The 19,067-nt window shown below is 45.9% G+C and overlaps 1 protein-coding gene across 1 annotated transcript in view; it reads left to right on the forward strand.

Moving 5' to 3' along the window:
- C6H9orf64 (chromosome 6 C9orf64 homolog) overlaps positions 1 to 19,067 on the forward strand; it is a 53,803-nt gene that overhangs the window by 24,541 nt on the left and 10,195 nt on the right. The window contains exon 5 of the mRNA XM_029606220.1: positions 8,442 to 8,701. Within this exon, the coding sequence (XP_029462080.1) occupies positions 8,442 to 8,701 (260 nt within the window). The remainder of the gene's footprint in view (positions 1 to 8,441; positions 8,702 to 19,067) is intronic.

Below are 19,067 nucleotides of genomic sequence, written 5' to 3' on the forward strand. Positions count from 1 at the left end.
TGGGTTATAAAGGGAAGGAAAGTGGTATGAGTAAGGGGAGGAAAAGGGGTGAGGGTGGTGAGTGACTTGAGAGGAGAGGGAAGGTAAGAGAGTGAGTGGAGGGAGGGGAGAGGGTGAGTGACTGAAAGGGAAGGGACTGGAAGGGAAGGAGCTAGTCAGTGACAGAGGGAAGGGGATTGAGTAAGTCGATGAGTGGCAGGGAAGGGGTGAGTGGGAGTTATGGGTTGAGTGACTTGAGAGGGAAGGAAAGAATTGAGTGGGAGATTGAGTGGCAGAATGGAGGGAATGAGGGTGAGTGAATGACAGGGAAGGGAGAGAGTGAATAAGAGGCAGGAGGGTTGAATGACTGAGGGGGTGAGTGGAGGTGAAATGGTAAATGACTGAAAGGTGAGGGAAGGGAAGTAGGAGTGAGAAAAAAAGAGGATAGAAAGGTTTGTGAGTGTGTGTATATGAGAGAGAGGAGAAGGTTTGTGTGTTTCTCAGAGGACAAGCAGGACAGTAGTCTTCACACATGGGTGACATCATCGGATAGAACCCTGATGTGGAAAAATCATGTCAAAGTTTCTAGGATTTTGACTAGGTACATTGAGCATACCTAGCATGCCCTATACTTTTTCTGTGGCGCTGTAAACTTTGCAGTGTGAGTGAGCTCACTTTGGCTATTTTTTGGTCTTGTGAGAAATGAGAACACCTCCTCACAGTGCCTTCCATTAATTTAGAAGGCAGACTGAGTTTACCTCGTCCAGAAGGCTGCAGGATTCAATAAGTGTCAGTTGCCCCACCAGTCAGTGATGGTCAAATCAGCCCTCTTGAGGGCCAAGTATTCTCAGCCTCATTCCTCGGCGCCCCCAGGGAAGGACAATAGCGCGATGGATGCTCTTGGAAGGAAGGTATTTCAAGGCGCCATGCTCATTGCCCGCATGGCTGCCTATCATCTCTGCATGAGCCAGTATTTGCGGAACAGCTGGAAACAGCTGCAGGAGGTGGCTGAGCAGCTGCTTCAGCAGCAGCAAGACACCCTCATGTCACTGGTGCATAAGGGCTTAGAGTGCAGAAAACATGAGGTCCGTGTGACCTACGATATTTTTGAGACGGCATCGAGAGTCTCTGCAGCAGGAATTGGCACCTGCAGAATGTCATGGCTGCAAGCCTCAGATCTCCGACCAGAGTTACAGGAAAGACTTGCTGACAGGCCGTGTACTGGAGAGAATCTCTTCGGAAATAGGGTGAGGGATGCTGTGGCCCACTTCGGGACCACCATGAAACCCTCCAACAACTCTCCACAGGTACTGCAGAATCATTCTCCTCTTCCAGGAGGCCTGTGAGACCGGGGCCAAGGAAGTCTTTCTTTCACCAAAGAAAGTATTTTCCGCCACCTCCTCACTGCTGTCAACACCATCAGGCTCCCCTGGCCATCCTAGGCAGCAGAGAGCCCCTAAGCCCCAGCCAGCTCCTCAGTCAACTCCAGGGATGGGGTTTTGACTGGGTCACAGAGTGCATAGACCAGTTGCCTGTACCTAGCATGTTCGATCCTCTAGTCGGGGGCAGGCTACCGTTCTTTGCAAACCGGTGGCCCAGTATAACCTCGAACCAGTGGTTCTGTCCATCGTCCGCCAAAGGTACCAATGAAATATATTGGGTGTCCTGCCAAATTGTCCTCCATGCCCATTTTGGGGGCCAGTAGTGCATCAGGAGGTACCACTAGCGGAGCTCTTCTCCCTCTTGACGGCCAGAGCAGTCAAGCCCGTACCACCAGGGCAAAGAGAGCGGGGATTCTACTCCAGGCACTTCCTGATTCCAAAGACAACAGAAGGACTCCGTCCCATCCTAGACCTAAGGGCCTTGAACAAGTTTCTAAAAAAAAAAAAGAAAAGTTCAAGATGGTTTCCCTGGGCACCTTGATCCCCTTTTTGCAAAAAGGGGACTGGCTATGCTCCCTCAACCTATAGAATGTATACACTCATATTGAGATCTTCCCTGGTCACAGGAAGCATCTCCGATTTGTGGTGGGAAAACAGCACTTCCAGTACTGGGTGTTGCCATTCGGGCTCATGTCAGCCCTATGGGTCTTCACAAAATGCCTGGCTATGGTGGCGGCACAACTCCACAGGCTGGGAGTACATGTCTTCCCATATCTGTTCAATTGGCTGGTGAGGAGCACTTCTCAGGCAGGGGCCATCAGGTTCATGTGCTTGACCATTCAGAGTCACTAGGGTTCGTTCTCAACTACCTAAAGTCCCAACTCAGCCCATCACCTCAATTAGACTTCATAGGAGCCCTGCTAAGGCCTTCCTGCCTCGCCAGAGGGCCATCACTTTGGTGACCATCGTGCCAGGAATTCAGCAGGTGTCAGCCTGGTACATGTTGAGGCTGTTAGGCCATATGTCTGCAACAATCCATGTCACTCCCTTGGCAAGTTTACACATGTGCAGAGCCCAATGGACCTGAGGTTGCAGTGGTGCTAGACCACTCAGAGCCTCCAGAATTACATCCGAGTCACCATGCCTCTCCGGGACTTATTGTCTTGGTGGCAGGTACTTTCAAATCTGGAACATGGAGCTCTTTTCAAGGCCACCCTACTCAAATTGTTCTAATCACGGATGCATCCATCCTGGGGTGGGGAGCTCATGTAGATGGGCTCAGCACCCAGGGTCTCTGGTCTGCTCAGGAATGCTCTTGACAAATCAATTTTCTGGAGCTTCGGGTGATCATGTACACGCTGTGGGTTTTCAGAGCTTGGCTGTCCAACAGAGTTGTCCTGATCCAAACCCACAAAAAGGTAGCCATGTGGTATGTTAACAAGCAGGGAGGCACAGGATCATACCTCCTGAGTTAGGAAGCGGTCCAGATTTGACCTTGGGCCCTGTCCCACGGGATGGTGTTCAGGGCTATGTACCTGGGTGGGACAGAGAACAGGGTAGTGGACAGGCTGAGTCGAGCTTTCAGACCCCATGAGTGGTCCCTAGACCATGGGGTAGCGAATCGGATATTCTGGCACTGGAGTGCCCGAACGTAGATCTGTTCATGTCCCCTTGCAACAGAAAGGTGCTTTGGTTCTGCTCCCTGTACAGGTCAGACAGCAAACCAGCCTCCGATGCCCTTACTCATCATTGTGGTAAGGGTCTTCCCTATGTGTATCCTCAGACTCTCTTGAAGCTTCATGAGGACAGGGGTGGGGGACTGTAATCTTTATAGCCCCTCACTGGCCGAGACAGGTCTGGTTTCTACTCCTATGGGAGTTGTCCATCAGGAGACCGATCAGTCTGAGGACTTCCCCAGATCTCATCATGCAATATCAAGGCAGTCTGTGGCATCCCAACCTCCAGGCCCTGTCGCTCACAGCCTGTATATGTTGAGAGGTTAATCCTGAGCCACTTTATTATCTTTCAGAGGATGTGACTTGGGTCCTGGTGGCTTCTAGAAAACCCTCCAGACTGTAGTAGAGGAGGTTTTCCCTATAGTGTGAGCAGAATGCCCTAGGTCCATTCTCCTGCCCCATACAAAAACTGCTCGACTACCTTCTACACCTATTGGAGGCCGACTTAAAAACCAACTCCTTTAGAATTCATCTCACTGCAGTTAGCATATACCACCAAAATGTAGATGGTACCTCCATTTCTGTACAGCCTATAGTTATACGGTTCATGCAGGACCTGCTTCAATGGAAGCCTCCTCTAAGGCCTCCTGCTATGTCTTGGGACCTCAATGTGGTGGTAGCTCAGTTATTGGAAAGCTCTTTTTGAGCTGCTGCACACCTGTGACCTGAAGTGCCTGACCTGGAAGGTCATATTTTTGGTGGCGGTCACTTCAGAGCACAGGGTCAGCAAGCTCCAGGCCTTATGCACTTATCCACTTTATACTAAGTTTTATCATGAAGGATGGTCTTGCGTACACACCCTAAGTTCCTGCCTAAGGTGGTGATGGATTTCCATCTTAACCAGTCAATCATCCTGCCAGTGTTCTTTCCCAGGCCCCATTCGGACCAAGACAAACGAGCATTGCACAGTTTGGACTGCAAGCGAGCCTTAGCCTTCTCTCTGGAGTGGAGAGAAGCCTATAGAGGGTCCCACCCAACTTTTTATTTCTTTTGATTGGCAATGGCATCCCCAACCTATTCCTAACAGACACTATCCAATTGGCTAGCAGATTGCATTGCCTTCTGTTATGCCCAGGCAGGACTGCATCTTGGGGGTCATGTCAAGGCTCATTCTGTCAGAGGCATGGCAATGAAGGTTGCCCACTTGCGAGTAGCTCCCATGGAGGAGATCTGCAAGGCTGTGACATGGAGTTCTCTCCACACATTCACATCTCATTACCGTTTGGATAGGGATGGTGACGTGACAGTAGGTTTGGCCAGTCTGTCCTTTGGAAACTGAGGCTAGAACCTAACTCTCTCCCGCCTAGGGCCCGTTTGGTTTCAGGTTGTCTCCCCTTCGGTTACCAATAGCACTGGTGGTGTTGTGCCCATTGGCACCTGGTTGGGTGACTGTTGGCCCCTTTTGTGTTGGGAAGCTGCCTGTAGCTAGGGATTCACTCATGTGTGAGGACTACTATCCTGCTTGTCCTCTGAGAAAGCAGAGTTGCTTACCTATAACAGGTATTCTCAGAGGACAGCTCGACGTTAGTCATCACGAAACCCACCCACCACCCCGCGGAGTTGGGTTTCTCCTAATGTTTCATTGATATATCTATATCTATATATAGTTCTATGTTATAAGACTGGAGAAGGACCTCGCATGGATGCTCAGGGTGCCTAGTCAAAGTTCTAGAAACTTTGACATAAGATTTTGCATTGGACTCCATCTGATGATGTCACCAATGTGTGAAGACTAACATTCTGCTGTCCTCAAACACCTTCTACAGGTAGCAACTTTGCTTTTCCTTACCCCTCCTCCCCTAATGTACTACAATCTTAGGGTGACTGGAAATCAAAAGCACCCAGATGGGGAAATTATTTTATCCTTATTAAGTTTAATTATTGGGTAGTGGTTGATTTGTCTGCTGTTTTCAAAAATTTAATTGATTTTTGGAAAATGTTTAAAGTTTTTTTTTTTTTATCCTTATAATAATTAACAAAAATATGTTGTTCTATTCATCATCAATTTTGAAATATTCTTTTTATTAGTATGGTTTACTATTATGATTGATTTTCTTTCTTGATTTTGTTTTATGAGGAAGAGTGATATTTCTGTTTTTGCATTATTGCACTGTGTCAGAGTTTGGCTTTTAGTGGTTTCCAGTTCTGTTTTTTGTCAGCACCTTTCTGTTTATACTTTTTGGTCTTTTTATTTTTATTTGGCGATGATCTGTTAGTGTTCTGCATTTGTGATGGAGGTGAGGTAGTCTGTTAGCGGGAAAAATGCTTTGTACCTCGTGCCCTTAAATTGTATTTCAGCTGGGTTGAAGGTTTTTCTGATTTTGGGAGAGGCTGGGATCCATGATTGCAGGGGCTTCTCTAGTGCTAAAAATGTTGGTGCTTAAGCCTGCAGAATATTGAAATGCCTGCAACAAGTGCTGGGAGTTTGATTGTCGTGCCGAGGAGCTACAAGTGGACACCCCCTCCCCGGCCCCCTATGTGGCTGATAACTTGTAATGTGGCCCCAGCACACAAACGTTTGCCCACTCCTGCTTTAGAACTGAAAAATGGGGTCCTGGATGTAATCTCCGGGTCTCTCACAGAATTCGCTGCACTGCTCTCTCACCTCAGAAGCAGATCCAGTCTAGGACTTGCACATCGAGAGCAGCTCCAGGTTCTGTACAGCGCCGGTCTACTGGACACAGGGTCAGTCCGTAGCCTTGTGCTGAAATAATCAGTTGCAACCTCTTCCCCTTGGGTCCAGCCACCCCGCCCCCTACATAGTTCCTCTGCACAAGTTTCAAATGCAAACTACTTCTTATCAATCACACTGTCCTTTGATGTGCGCACCACTCCTCCATCTTTCAGGAACTCACCTTAATCCTGTTGTTCCCTTTAGGGCTCGAAGAAGCACCCCAACAATGCTCACCTTCACTACCAGTTTATAATCCACAGTTGTACTCTCCTCATCTCTGTAACATACTCTCAGGAGTTTGGTAGCACTTTAGGATGAAGCACTAGATGAAACACTACGTCCCTGGCTTGGCACCTCCAGGCACTCTTAACTCCCTTTCTCCAACAACCAGCAATCTTTACATAGGAAACCCACTCCTTTATACCACGGCAACTTGCACAACCATTGGCTAGTACCACTCAAGCCACTCATACCCACAACACACGACCTACTGGGGCCTCCCTTTAACCCTATCTGGAATTTTTTCAATACAACCCAATAAGTTAAAACTTTTAACCTTTTAGAAAAAATCCTGCAAGACCAACCCCTTAGACTAGAGGAAGGGCTACCCATGTGTCTGTGCCTACTAGCCATCCTTTTCTAATAACCTTAGGGTGACCTCATACCTTCCTAGTGTAAGGTATGAGACAACCTTTTGAACTTCCTCCATTAACTGTGCCATCTAGTGACCCCTTGGAGTTACACAGGCATTTTTCTCTCCACCAGAAACTGCCCCTTTCTTTGGGAAGAAGTACCTGGCTTACAGAGGGAGGGAACTTCTTGCTGTAGGGATTAAAAAAAACAAACAAAACAGTTCTAAAGTTTCTGTAGTTACAGAGCTTGCAACTCACTGTGCATTAATATGGCGGCATAAAAAAATGGAAGCTTTCCAACTGGGACAATGCAGATAACTCCAATCCCCATCCTAATACTGAGGACAATACAAACTCTCAAAATGTTGTCATCTTTATAGATTTATGCTGAATCCTGCAATAAAAATTGTATTGAGGCTCAAACCATACCAAAGGCAAAGGAGAGCAGTTGAGAACCAGGAGTACTGAAGCAATTCTACAGATGGACTCCTTTAGCATTGTATTGCAACAAAAAATCCATCAGCAGATGCACTATAACGAAAGTTCCTATGGATTGATGTTTTTTTGGCCAAGATGTGAATTCCATAGTATTGTGATAATATACCAAATTCAAGAAAAAGTTAAAGACCTGGCTCGTCAAACAGGCATACCCAGATTAGGACACCCCCCCCCCCCCCCCCTCATAAACCCATTCCCTCAGTCGTTTTGCCTATAAACTACTAATTTCATGTTATGATGTTATCACGTTATTTTTACATTTATTCATGTTATGATGTTATCATTTTTCTGCAGCTTCTATTTCTTGCCTTCCTTTAGTTAGTTCTCTAATTTTTTAGTCACTGCAATCCCTTCCCCTTCCCTATTTTATGTAATTTCTACCTTCAGTTTGATGTAAACCGATATGATGTTCCCACTAATATCAGTATTGAAAAGCCTCTAAATAAATAAATAAATACGCATATTGCTACAAGGTTTTATTAGCATTTTGGGTAAAGAGGTACACTGACTGCCTCTTGTGCAGTCTTTACAAAAGTACATACAGCAGATGGCAGTGTTTGCACCATGAGATCATTTTTTAAATGCTTTTTGAGTTGCTCCCTTACAGTTCTTGTGAGCAATCCTGTTGGAACAGTATCCTAGATTATCTCACATAGAATGGGGTTCATTTGGGACATCTTAGCTATCTGAATTGGATTCTAGCTCCCTAGAAATCTATATCCTTTTTTTCTCTCTTGGACTCATCTGTAAGGAGGGTTTTCACGGTGGTCCCTAGGCTCGGCTCAGACAAGCAGCAGGACAAATCCAACACTGCTAAGAGAGAGAGAGAGATTAAGTGGTTTTATCAGGTACCTAATCTGGCACTAAGAGTAGAGATCTGGAGGACTGGAAAAATGTGTAAAAAATTTTCCAGTTTTTCTACTTCTAGCCTTGGGTATGGACACCAACAACAAAAAAACAGAGCAAAATATTTTCTGAATTTCAGTTTTTCTTATTTCCGTATCTTTAGCCAAGAGCCCCTATTACATGTAGCAAAGCATTTATACTTCTAGTCAGCTTGCAAAGTGTGCGCACTGCTAGCCAATAAGGGTCAAGGGCAATTTTTAACACCTGCTTGTTCATGTAACCAAATATACCTTCTAACCAGTAATTGCTTTGTTCTCGCAAAAAAGTACCATAAGTCTTTATTTTTCATCTCTGAAGAAAGCAATATTTTACTCATACTCTTCCCCAACACCATTTTTGGTATTGATGTAGCATCTATAAATACCACTTGCTTATGGGAGTGATCAATATTATGGAATGGACTTTCCTATTGGGATCTGCTGGGTACTTCCAAGCGACCCAGACTGGCCACTGTCAGAAACAGGATGCAGGGCTATATGGATCATTGGTCAGACCCCAGCATGGCATTTAAGTTCACTGGCCCATTCAGACAGATTATTAGTCCTGGTCATACATGGTCATGAAATATTGCTTTGTTCATGGATGTTAGTTTAATTTAATGACCTCTTTCATAAGTTTACTTATTTTGGTTCAGGTATACCTATCACAGACGCCTCATACTATGCCACCATAACCCTGGATCAGCTGAAGCATGTCCTCCGCTCTGACACAGATGTCCCCCTGCCACTGATTGAAGAGAGGCTTCAAGTCCTCAGGGAAGCCGGAAATATTCTCCTTGAGAAATTCGGAGGTTCTTACCTCAATTGTGTCAAAAAGTGCGAAAAGAGTGCACAGAAACTATTGCAAGTAGTAGTGGAAAACTTTCCTTCCTACAGAGATGAAGCCACGTTTCTGGTAGGTCCTGTTCCTGCATTATTTATGTTTGAGGATTTTTTTTCCCCTTTTACATGGACCTTTGAGGTTGTAGCTACTTCCAGCCCATTATTGTTCCTTAGCTGGAAAAGAACAAAGGATCTGTATCTAGGGCTATTCTGTATAGGTACAAAATTAAAAAAAAAAATGTTGGAGCCTCCCTCACAAGGCATCAGATTACTAATATTTGTGTACTAGATTCTGAGGTGAGGACTGTAGCAATAAGTGCTGTGATCAAGGACAACTAGGAATTAGAAAATGTAAAATCATGTTGGCCCAATGGCTCAGCTCCAGGGCCTGGCATCTGCTGCAGAGGCAGTGTTCAGGGCTTCTGGGGTGGCTGGGAGGGAGTTTCAACAATTCTATAATGCTGACACCTACTGGCTGGACTGAGAATGCACATGTACTGGGTGGGACCTGGTGAAGAATAATCACCGCAAGGGCTGGGCTGAGTGGGAGGTTACGAATTACCCTTCCATAGTTGTGAACAACGGTTTGTGGCACTGTAGCCCAGCAGAGGCAGGTTCTGATTTGAACTGGAAGGCCAAAAGGCACAAGAAGAAACAGTAGGGCTGAAAAAATGAATTAAATTGTGTAGAAAAACTGTTTTTTCCTCTAAATATTTAAGCTAATAGAGGCTATAGTAATGGGTTTTGTTCCAGTGATGAGGTCTATAGTATGAAGGAAAGTGAATCTGGATATAGGCTGAAGATGTTGGTTATAAACCCTATACCATTATATACATGTGAATTTGGGCCTAGAATCTTTTGAGTCCAGTGCCAAACTTCTCACGATACTTTGCTTTTCTTTTTTTTTTTCTTTAATTTGTTTATTTCTTAGCATCCAGTCAGATGAATCCAGAACAAGTGGGTTATGCACTTCTATCAGCAGATAGAGATGGAGCAAACTGATATTACAGTATATATACCCCTGAGGTGACATCAGCCTGCCAGTATTCTCCATCTCCAGCAGATGGTGGACATGCATCTCCCCACTGGGGATTGCTTCGATTTTAAAAAGGAGGAATAAGGAAAATAAATTTGCCCGCTCTTCTGGAGTGATACCAAATGGTCCCTCTCCCAGTTGATAATTCCTGAGGTGATTTCCGTGGTCTCTCAGATGAGTGCCTTGGTCAGGTAGCTGGTTTTTCAGCCGGTGTGGATTTAGCTGTTAAGCAGCTGAAAGGCAGTGGATGCAGGAAGACGAGAGGCAGTGATGCATATTCCTTTTCCTCTGTTCTGGCTTTAGACCATGCACACTGGCATTCTGCCCAGGGGCTCTGACCTGGGGGGGCTAATCTCACTGAGGTCTACACTAGGAGCTACCAGAGGAGCTTAGCGCCTGCATGCACACAGGGCTACATCTGGGACTTACCCAATATAAACACAAACAATTACTGGGATTATACCTGAGGGCTTGAACCCAGGAGCTTATTCCCTATACAAATAACCATATACAAACTGAGTACATGATGGTTCCAGGTAAGTAGGAAAGTAAGCTTACTTGAGCAGTAGGAGGATAGAACAAATAAAATAAGATTATACAAAAGAAGTAATGGTAGATAAATGACAATTGCTACATGTATATAAAAAGCTTACATGTTTCCAAAGGATCAGCCTATGCTATCACGTCTGGAACATGCTCTCTCCATCTCGCTGTTGCTGTTACACTACAATGCTTGGGAAAGCAGTGATGTTCTCTCCCTCTAAGTTGATATCAAATTTCAGGCACAGCTGTGTGGCCTTCACTTTCTCTCAGGCTTTAGTATAAGTTAGTTGTTTGCTTTCTCTTCATAGACCCACTGGAATAACTAAAATAAACAGACTTGCCTGTTCATAAACATTTCACAGTACAAAACCGTAAATAAGAGTTCACTCAGAGGTTGGCTTGTGGCCTTCAAACTAGTCTAGCTGGTTGAAAACTTTGAATCCATACAGCCTAACCTCTACATACATTCTCAGCAAAAGTAACAAAAAATGACTCCAGAGCCTGTCTCTGTAAGGCTGAACTCAGGTAAGTTTTGGAAAAAAAAAATACAGAGACAGAGGAGGAGGGTTTTTTGGTGTAAGGCTTCCTCCTTTCCCTGGTCTCCGTGCTTGGCGCGCAGTTCTGACATTCATCCCACTCCATGGGAGGTTGAGGAACATGGGCAGCCTGGCGGGTAGAGCAGCCTTTTTTGGATAGGCCCGGCTTTTTTGCTGCATGGTGGGCCTCAACAGCATTTCACGCACTTTCTTTAGGCTGCCTTCTACAGGATTGTCTGTTTGGTGTGCGCACCTAGCTATGCGTCAAAGTTGTGAGTCCAGTTTTTGGTCGCTTAGGCAGGCCTTATAATCTGTGCGTCCAAGTTAAGCAGTGCCTTAAGTGGCCATCTGCTTACCTGTGTGTACATGTTGAACATTGCTGTGCACTTAAGTTTTTTACGGCAAGGAACACCTAGGCTTTGGCTACCTAAAATCTTTGGATGCCTAGAATTTTTTGGACATTCTTAAAAAAAACAAAACAGCTAGATGCACAATTCCTGCCACCAGTCAGCATGCTGCCAGTCTAATAGTGCCTATATCTAAGAAACCTAAATGCCTTTCTCTTTGGGCATCTAACCAGGCGTGCCCGCTGACTTGTGCCAGCACTGTTTGGAGGCTCAGGGAGAATTATCCTCCTCTGATTTCACTAAGCCTAGTTCTTAGGTCTGGGTAAAGACATTTCAGGTGGGGCAACTGATTTTCGAACTCCCCTAACTGGTTCTCCAGCACGGGAAGGCAGCTCAGTGAGTACACCTCATATCTCCTAGTCGGGATACTTCTACATTTTCATGGGTAGAATTTTTCCAGGGATTGCAGTCCTTTCTTCAGGCTCAGTCCTCGGCCCCATCCAGTGCTCTCAGGGTAGAGTTTCAGGTGCAAACCTTATCGGGACTCACTGTTAAGTGCCAGAGTACTCCTAGAGCAGCAGTAGGCCTACCTGATAGAGATCCAGATGGAATGGATGATGACCCCCGATCCTGACTCTCTTGATGGGAAATTCCTCCAGGATTAGAACCCTATAGGACTATGCTACAGTTCTTCTATAGAGGTGAACTGCCAGCCCTGACTTCCCAGACCTTGAAAATGCTTGGAGTACTTGGGGCAGATTTCATGTCTTGAGCAAAGAAAAATCCCATTTTGGTTTCTGTGAGTAAAGCCTCTTGCTTTTTCCCCTGCAATGGAGGCCATTCAAGAATTGATTGATCTTGAGTGAGGCACCCCAGAGGCTAATTTCAAAGGAGGTTGGGTTTTGGAAGGCCTGTACCCTCTGGATCCAGTGGTGAGAGAGCGTTTATATTTTTCAAAGTTGGATGCACTTGTATGTGTAGTCTCCAAGTGGATAACTGTCTCCGTAGAGGGAGGAGCGGCCTTGAAGGATGTACACAATAGAAGGATTGAAACTATCCTAAAGCAGGTATTTGAAGCAGTAGCAATGACTTTGTAAATAGTTTCTTGTTCCCTCATGGCTCGCTCTTGTTTACTTCTCTCTCAAGAGGCTGATGACTCTAGGGTGAATTCCAGGGCACTTATGAAACCAGTGGCCGCTTTCTTGGAAGATTCGGGCTGCAATTTGGTCCGCACCTCAGCCAGAGGGGTGGCTTTGGTAATAGCAGCCAGGCATCAGATATGGCTGAGGAATTGATCGGCCGATGTGACCTCCAAGGCTAATCTCACGAAAATGCCCTTTAAAGGCTTGCTCTTGTTTGGGAGCAAGTTGGAGAAACTGGCCAGTAAGGGGCAAATCACCAGTTCCTTGATTACTGGAGGATTAGAAGCAGATGCCATGCTCTTTTAGCATGAGGGGTTGTGCTAGAAGATCCAAGTGTTTTCGACCCTATAGAGGAGCGACCTTTCAGAAGACTCTGCCTTCTGGTAGGCCTCAGACCTTTCAGCCCAGAAGGGGTGCGGATTCAGGAAGTGGTTCCTCCCAAGCCTCCCAATGAAGATTTTCCAACCCACCCACCAGAACGGGAGATAGGGGGACGCCTCTTTCTCTTCCATCAGAGGTGGGTCGAGATCACATTGGATCAAAGGGTCCTGGAAGTGATACAAGGAGGAAATGCACTGGAGTTTTGCAGTATTCCTCAGGGCATGTTCATGGTCTCTCCTTGCCACTCCCCACAGAAGAAGCAAGCAGTGGAGGATACATTGGCCAGGTTCCTCAGTCTGAGGGCTGTGATACCGGTGCCCACGTGTGAAGAAAATATGGGGCGATATTCATTTTATTTTGTTGTGCCCAAGAAAGAGGGATCCTTTCGTACCATCCTGGATCTCAAAGGTGTCAACCGTCATCTGCGGGTGACGCATTTTCACTTGCTGAAACATGGATACTCTGCAGCAGTGATTTTCACCTTGCTAAGAGCTAGAAAGTTCTCCACTTCCTTGGCCTATGTGTGGGTTTCGCAAGAGTTTGAGGCCTGGTGTGAAGATCAAAGTACTCTTCCTTGTTCAGTCAAGATCCCACTCATTTTGAAATTTTTGCAGGAAGGCTTGAATAAAGGCTTGGCACTTAATTCCTTAAAGGTATGCCTGTTTGAGGTTAGGTGAATGGCGGATCCTTGTCAGATCACCCTGTTGTGGCTCGTTTCCTGAAAGGAGTGAAACATCTTAATCGTCCTTTGCGGTTTCCGGTACCTTTATGGAGTCTTAATTTGGTATTAGAATTCTTAGTAGATCCTACGTTTAGACCAATATGTAACCTGACTTTGAAAACTGTGTTTCTTGTGGCAATTTGTTCTGCTCGTGGGGTTTATGAACCTCAGGCCTTGTCTTTCCGGGAGCCATTCCTCCAGGGGCGTTATAGCTGCATACTGTTCATTCCTTTCTACTGAAGGTAGCAACTGACTTTCACTTGAATCAGTCTATCTCCCTGCTATCTCTGGACAGAGAAAGATGTTGAGGGGTATCATCTGTTGTGACCCTTGGATGTCAAGAGACATATAGTCTGATATCTGGAGGTTACTAAGCCTTTACAGAAGATGGATCACTTGTTTGACCTTCACAGCAGTACTTGGTAGGGAGAGATGGCCTCGTGGGATACCATAGCTTGCTGGATTAAGGAGGTAGTCACGGCTGCATACGTTGAAGCTGGGAAGCCATTACCTAGTCAGGTCAGGGCTCAGGCAGTGACATGGGCAGAAGTGAAATTGTTGTCTCCTGTCAACATTTGCCAAACTGCAACGAGGTCATCATTTCACACTTTTTCCAGGTATTATCATCTGGATGTACAGGCCCAGGAGGACACAGCCTTTGCAAATGCTGTTTTGACTGGACCGTGGGCAGCCTCCCGCCCTATTTGGGAATAACTTGGATACATCCCATTTGTTCTGGATTCATCTGACTGGACACTAAGAAATGAGAAATTACTACTTACCTGATACTTTCCTTTTCTTTAGGACAGTCAGATGAATCCAGAGTCCCTCCCTTGGCTGCCAAATGGTCTCCTCTATGGCTAAGTGTTACAGGAGTTACTGGTAAGTGTTAGTCCAGTTCCTAGACTAGTCATAATATATTCTTGTCTGAGCTCAGTGGTGCCTGATAGCTGAGTATTGAAATGGTTATCTGTTTAATCAAGGTTTGTTAATCTGTCCACAGTTGCTTTTGAAGAGAATACGGGCAGGCTGATGTCATTGCAGGGGTATATATATACTGTGGGGCGGATTTTCAAAGGCCCGTGCGAGCCGGCGCACCTATTTTGCATAGGCCGCTGGCGCGCGTGAGTCCCGGGGCTTTCGAAAAGGGGCAGGAGGGGGCGTGTCCGGGGGCGTTCGGCGTTTCGGGGGCGGGCCTGGGGGCGTGGCGCTGGGCCGGGGGCGTGGTTGAAGCCTCCGGACCAGCCCCCGGGACCGGAGGACGGAGCAGGGCTGCCGGCCGACGCGCGCAAAGTTACGCCTGCTTTCAGCAGGCGTAACTTTGCCGACAAAGGTGGGGGGGGGGGGTTTTTTAGATAGGGCCGGGGGGGTGGGTTAGGGAGGGGAAGGTGGGGGGAGGGCGAAGGAAAGTTCCCTCCGAGGCCGCTCCAAAATCGGAGCGGCCTCGGAGGGAACAGGCAGCTCGCGCTGGGCTCGGTGCGCGCAAGTTGCACAAATGTGCACCCCCTTGCGTGCGCGCCGACCCCAGATTTTATAAGATACGCGCGGCTACGCGCGTATCTTATAAAATCCAGCGTACTTTTGTTCGCACCTGGTGCGCCAACAAAAGTACGCGATCGCTCAAGTATTTAAAATCTACCCCTGTGACGTCAATTTGCTCAGATTCCATCTGCTGGAAGAGGTGTATAACCCACTTGTTCTGGATTTATCTGACTGATCTAAAGTAAAGAAAATTATCAGGTAAGTAGTAATTTTTTATTTCAGGTGGTATAGCTGACCGCACAGGCTCATGGATAAAATCCAGTAATTGGATAATATTAAACTCAAAAAAAAAAAAAAGTTTTGGGCTGGTCATCTTGCATAAGATGTTACATATTATACAGTCTGTGAAAACATTTTTCTCCTGTTAATTTCTGAATTACTTCACACACACACTCAAACACCAGTCATACATCTTACATGAGCAGACTTCATACTCCATCCTCTACACCAATTACTAGGGCTTATAACTTAATTATAGTGCATAACAAGAACACCCAATTATTTCAGAGGTTTTCAGTTTTCTCCAAATAGTGCACATAGGAAATATTTGTACTTGTCTTTTTATTGTATTGTGTCATGGCTAGACTGACTGATTTGGGGATGCCGCCAAGCAGGGGGGACGGACTAGGAGTCAGGAGCAGGCAGGTCAAGCATGAGGTCTTCTGCAGGGGTCAGGAGCAGGCAAGACTGGTGTGGATCTTCTGCCGGACCAGCTCCCTTCCCTTCGGGTTGGGCCCTCCATGCTGCTGGGTGGCAGGTCTTCTGGAGGGTGGTGCACAGGGAGTGTATCGGCAAGATAGGGAGGACAAGAAATGAACAAAGATAAGGCAAGATCAAAACAGTATAGTGCAAGGAACACACAGAAGCACTAGGCCACTGGGAGACCTAGACAGAATACAGGAGGGTCACAGGGAGATCCACAGGGAATAGAAAGGGCCACTGAGACCCACAAAGAATAGGAAAGGCCACTGGGAACCCACTAGGAACAGGAGGGCTACTGGGAGGCCACAGAGATCTACAGGGAACAAATGGGAAATAGACAAGGGAGGTCACTGAATGGCCTAGACTGGACAGACAGGATAGGTCCAAACAAAACAAGGAGCACAGGCAAATAGACAAGTCAGGGTAGACAGGCTAGAAGGCCTAAACAAAGCAGGAGCTATACACAGAACAAGGGTAAAGTAAACGGGCAAAGGTACAAGAACAAGGGCAAGGTTATACAGTCAAGAGAACAAGTGGTCAAAGGCAGAGAGGAGATTCCATGTTGAGGCCGGCATTATCCTGTGAGAGAGGCTTTTATAGGACCGGCCTTGCTGTGTCATGCAGCCTTCAGGGCAGTGGCTTAAAGTGAGTCTGAGTATGGTTCAGTGAGAGCCCCTGCTGGGGTGGAGGGGGAACTGACTAGCAGCCAGATTCATGACATATTGCCTCACATCAATTCTCATTTTTTCTGTCAAAGCACGTTGTTGAATTGATATTTTCAAGTTTAGAAAGGTAGATAGCTCATCTCCTTTCAAAGAATAGCCATGTTCACAAATCTTTTCTCTCAATGCCTTGCTTTTTTAAATATTCTTTGGTAGAAAAGCTAAACAGGCAGCTGTGGCTTTCCACCTGGTAAAAGCAGGCATGCCTGTAATGCAGTATTTCTTAAATATGTAACATTTGTCAAATATGGCCACCGGTGGCTTTGTCTGCAGCCACAGAAATGTCCACTGGTAAGACCATGCTGACTGTACTATCCCTGTCTAACTGCTACCTCTTCTATGGTTTTGAGTGTCAGAGCTGTGCAGTGCCTGCACTAGTGCCCTGTTTTTCTCACAGCCATGCAAAGCCATAGAATTGGCAACCATTGTCAAGGCCAGTAAAAAGGTACTGGTAACTTAGGTGAACTTTCAGCCTTTTGTCTTTCACCCCCACTCTCCCTGACCGACATATTGATAGTGGCCTCCTTTGGCAGTAGTGGCTCTGTCACAGCTTTTCCCCCATACCTGCTGCCCAGCCTTTCAAGTAAGGTGTTTTGTTTTTTTTTTATTTGTTTTGTGCAACATAACTGGACTATAAAAATAAACTTCCCCTCAATGGCCACAGAGCAAGTTTGCTTACCTGTAAACAGGGTTTGCTGTAGATAGCAGTATGAATTAGCCACGTGGAAGACATCATCCAACAGTGCTGAACTGATCCCCCCTATTAGAGCTCAGAGGTTCCTTCTGCATGTGCTGCCTCATGAGCCCCTCAGTCTCTTTCGGAGGTTGGCTTGCTTTAGTTAGGTAGTTGATTGCTCAGGAATGAAGGTGGGAAATAAGCATAGCTAATTCATCCTGTTGTCTACAGAGAAACTTGTTTACAGGTAAGCAAACTTGCTTTCTCTATCGACAAGCAGAGCTGAATTAGCCATGACGTGTTGGTAGTCCCATACTAAGAGTTGTACAGTGGAACAAATACAGAAAAGCACTCCACTTCCACCAGTGTAGAGTGCACTATTTGGTGAACATGTGCAAAAAACTGTCATCTCTCAATATGTTGTCTGACTCTAGACAATAGTGGGATGTGAATGTATACACAGACTATCAAGTCACACCATTGCATATGTCTTCAACCGAGGCAGCCCTTAGGTGTGCCATTGAAGTCACCACTCTCCCACGTTGAGTTTTGATAAAATCTTGCAATACGTAGACCAGCTAGCTAATTTGACAAAATTCTTTTGCCAACTACCAGCTTGTTAGGATCAAAGGAAATAACTAAGAAGCCTTTTGATGAGGCTGAGTCCTTTTTAGACAGTAGGTCAAGGCTGTCTCAGTCCAACAAATGAAAATCCTTCTTGCCTTCATGAGCATGCAGCCCTGAGGAAAAAAAACTAGGAAGAACAATGGCTTGATTTATGTGAAAAGCCAACATCACTTTAGTCAGGAACTTAGGATGAATGCAAAAGACCACCTTTAATATTGAAGAATTGGAGATAAGGAGGTACATATTTGACTGCTGTATCTGCCAAAGTATTTTGGAAGGTATGTCAGTTATAGATGAGTTCCTTTGTGGATAGCTTATGCCCAGCTCCTGAGAGCTTCTTAAAAAAGAAGCCTATAACCCGCCCCCGCTTGTTTACATAGTACATGGAAACTTGATTGTTTGTTGGAACCAAATTCTCTTTTATGCTGGGTGGTGAGAGTGAGCTTTCAATGCATGTAGCTCCAAGAAGTTGATCTGAAGATGAGTCTCTGCTAAGGATCACATCCCTTGTGTAAGAGCCATACTTGTATGAACTCCACACCCTCCTCATGGAGGTGTCAGTGGACAGTTACTTCATGAGATGGTGACCCACATCCAGAGCCAATGGTTTCAACCACCAAAGAAGAGCTGCCTTTATTCTAGCTGATACCCTTAGTGGTTGTCATAGCTGCTGACACTGACAACAAAGGCCCATTGCTTCTCACACACAACAGAGTCAACGGGATGATATATACTGCTGCTGCCATGCAAGACTGATTTTGCTAAAGCTTGATTCCACTGCAGGAGAGCATTTATTAGCTGCCTTAGCACTAATGCTGCTTGGGAGGAATGCTCAGTCCTAAACTGAATCTATCTTTGTTCCTATGAGCTGAATCCTCTAGACCAGGAGTGAGGCTCAATTTGGCAAAGCTGATCAGAAAACCTAGGGACTGAAGGAATTGGATGTTTTTGACCAGAGAATCCAGAACCCCCGACTGAGAAGAACCTATTCACCTACCAGTTGTCCAGGTAGGGGAAGATGCAGACCCCTCATCCAGCATAGGTACACCACTACCACCATTGGGCACTTGGTGAATACCCATGGGGCTGTAGATAGGCCAAAAGAAAGGACCTTGAACTGGTAATGAGTCCCCTACACTATGATCCTGAGGTATCTCCAATGCGAATGATAAATTGGGATAAGAGCACAGGTGACCTTGAGATCCAGGACACACATCAAACTGCCTTGCTGAATGGATGGAAGGATTATGTAAAGGAAGTTCATCTTGAACTTCTCCCACATCAGAAGTTTGTTAATTTGTCATAACCCAGAATAAGCCTCAATCCACAAGTTTCTTGGGAATGAGGAGTAAAATCCCTGGCCTTTTACCTGGGAGGTAACAAGCTCTATCAATTTCTGTTGAAGGAGTGATTCTATCTCCAGACATAGAGAAGCCAACTGAGACTGAACTGAAGACTGAAACT

Source organism: Rhinatrema bivittatum, chromosome 6, assembly GCF_901001135.1.
Source record: "Rhinatrema bivittatum chromosome 6, aRhiBiv1.1, whole genome shotgun sequence".
Classification (NCBI taxonomy): Eukaryota; Metazoa; Chordata; class Amphibia; order Gymnophiona; family Rhinatrematidae; genus Rhinatrema; species Rhinatrema bivittatum.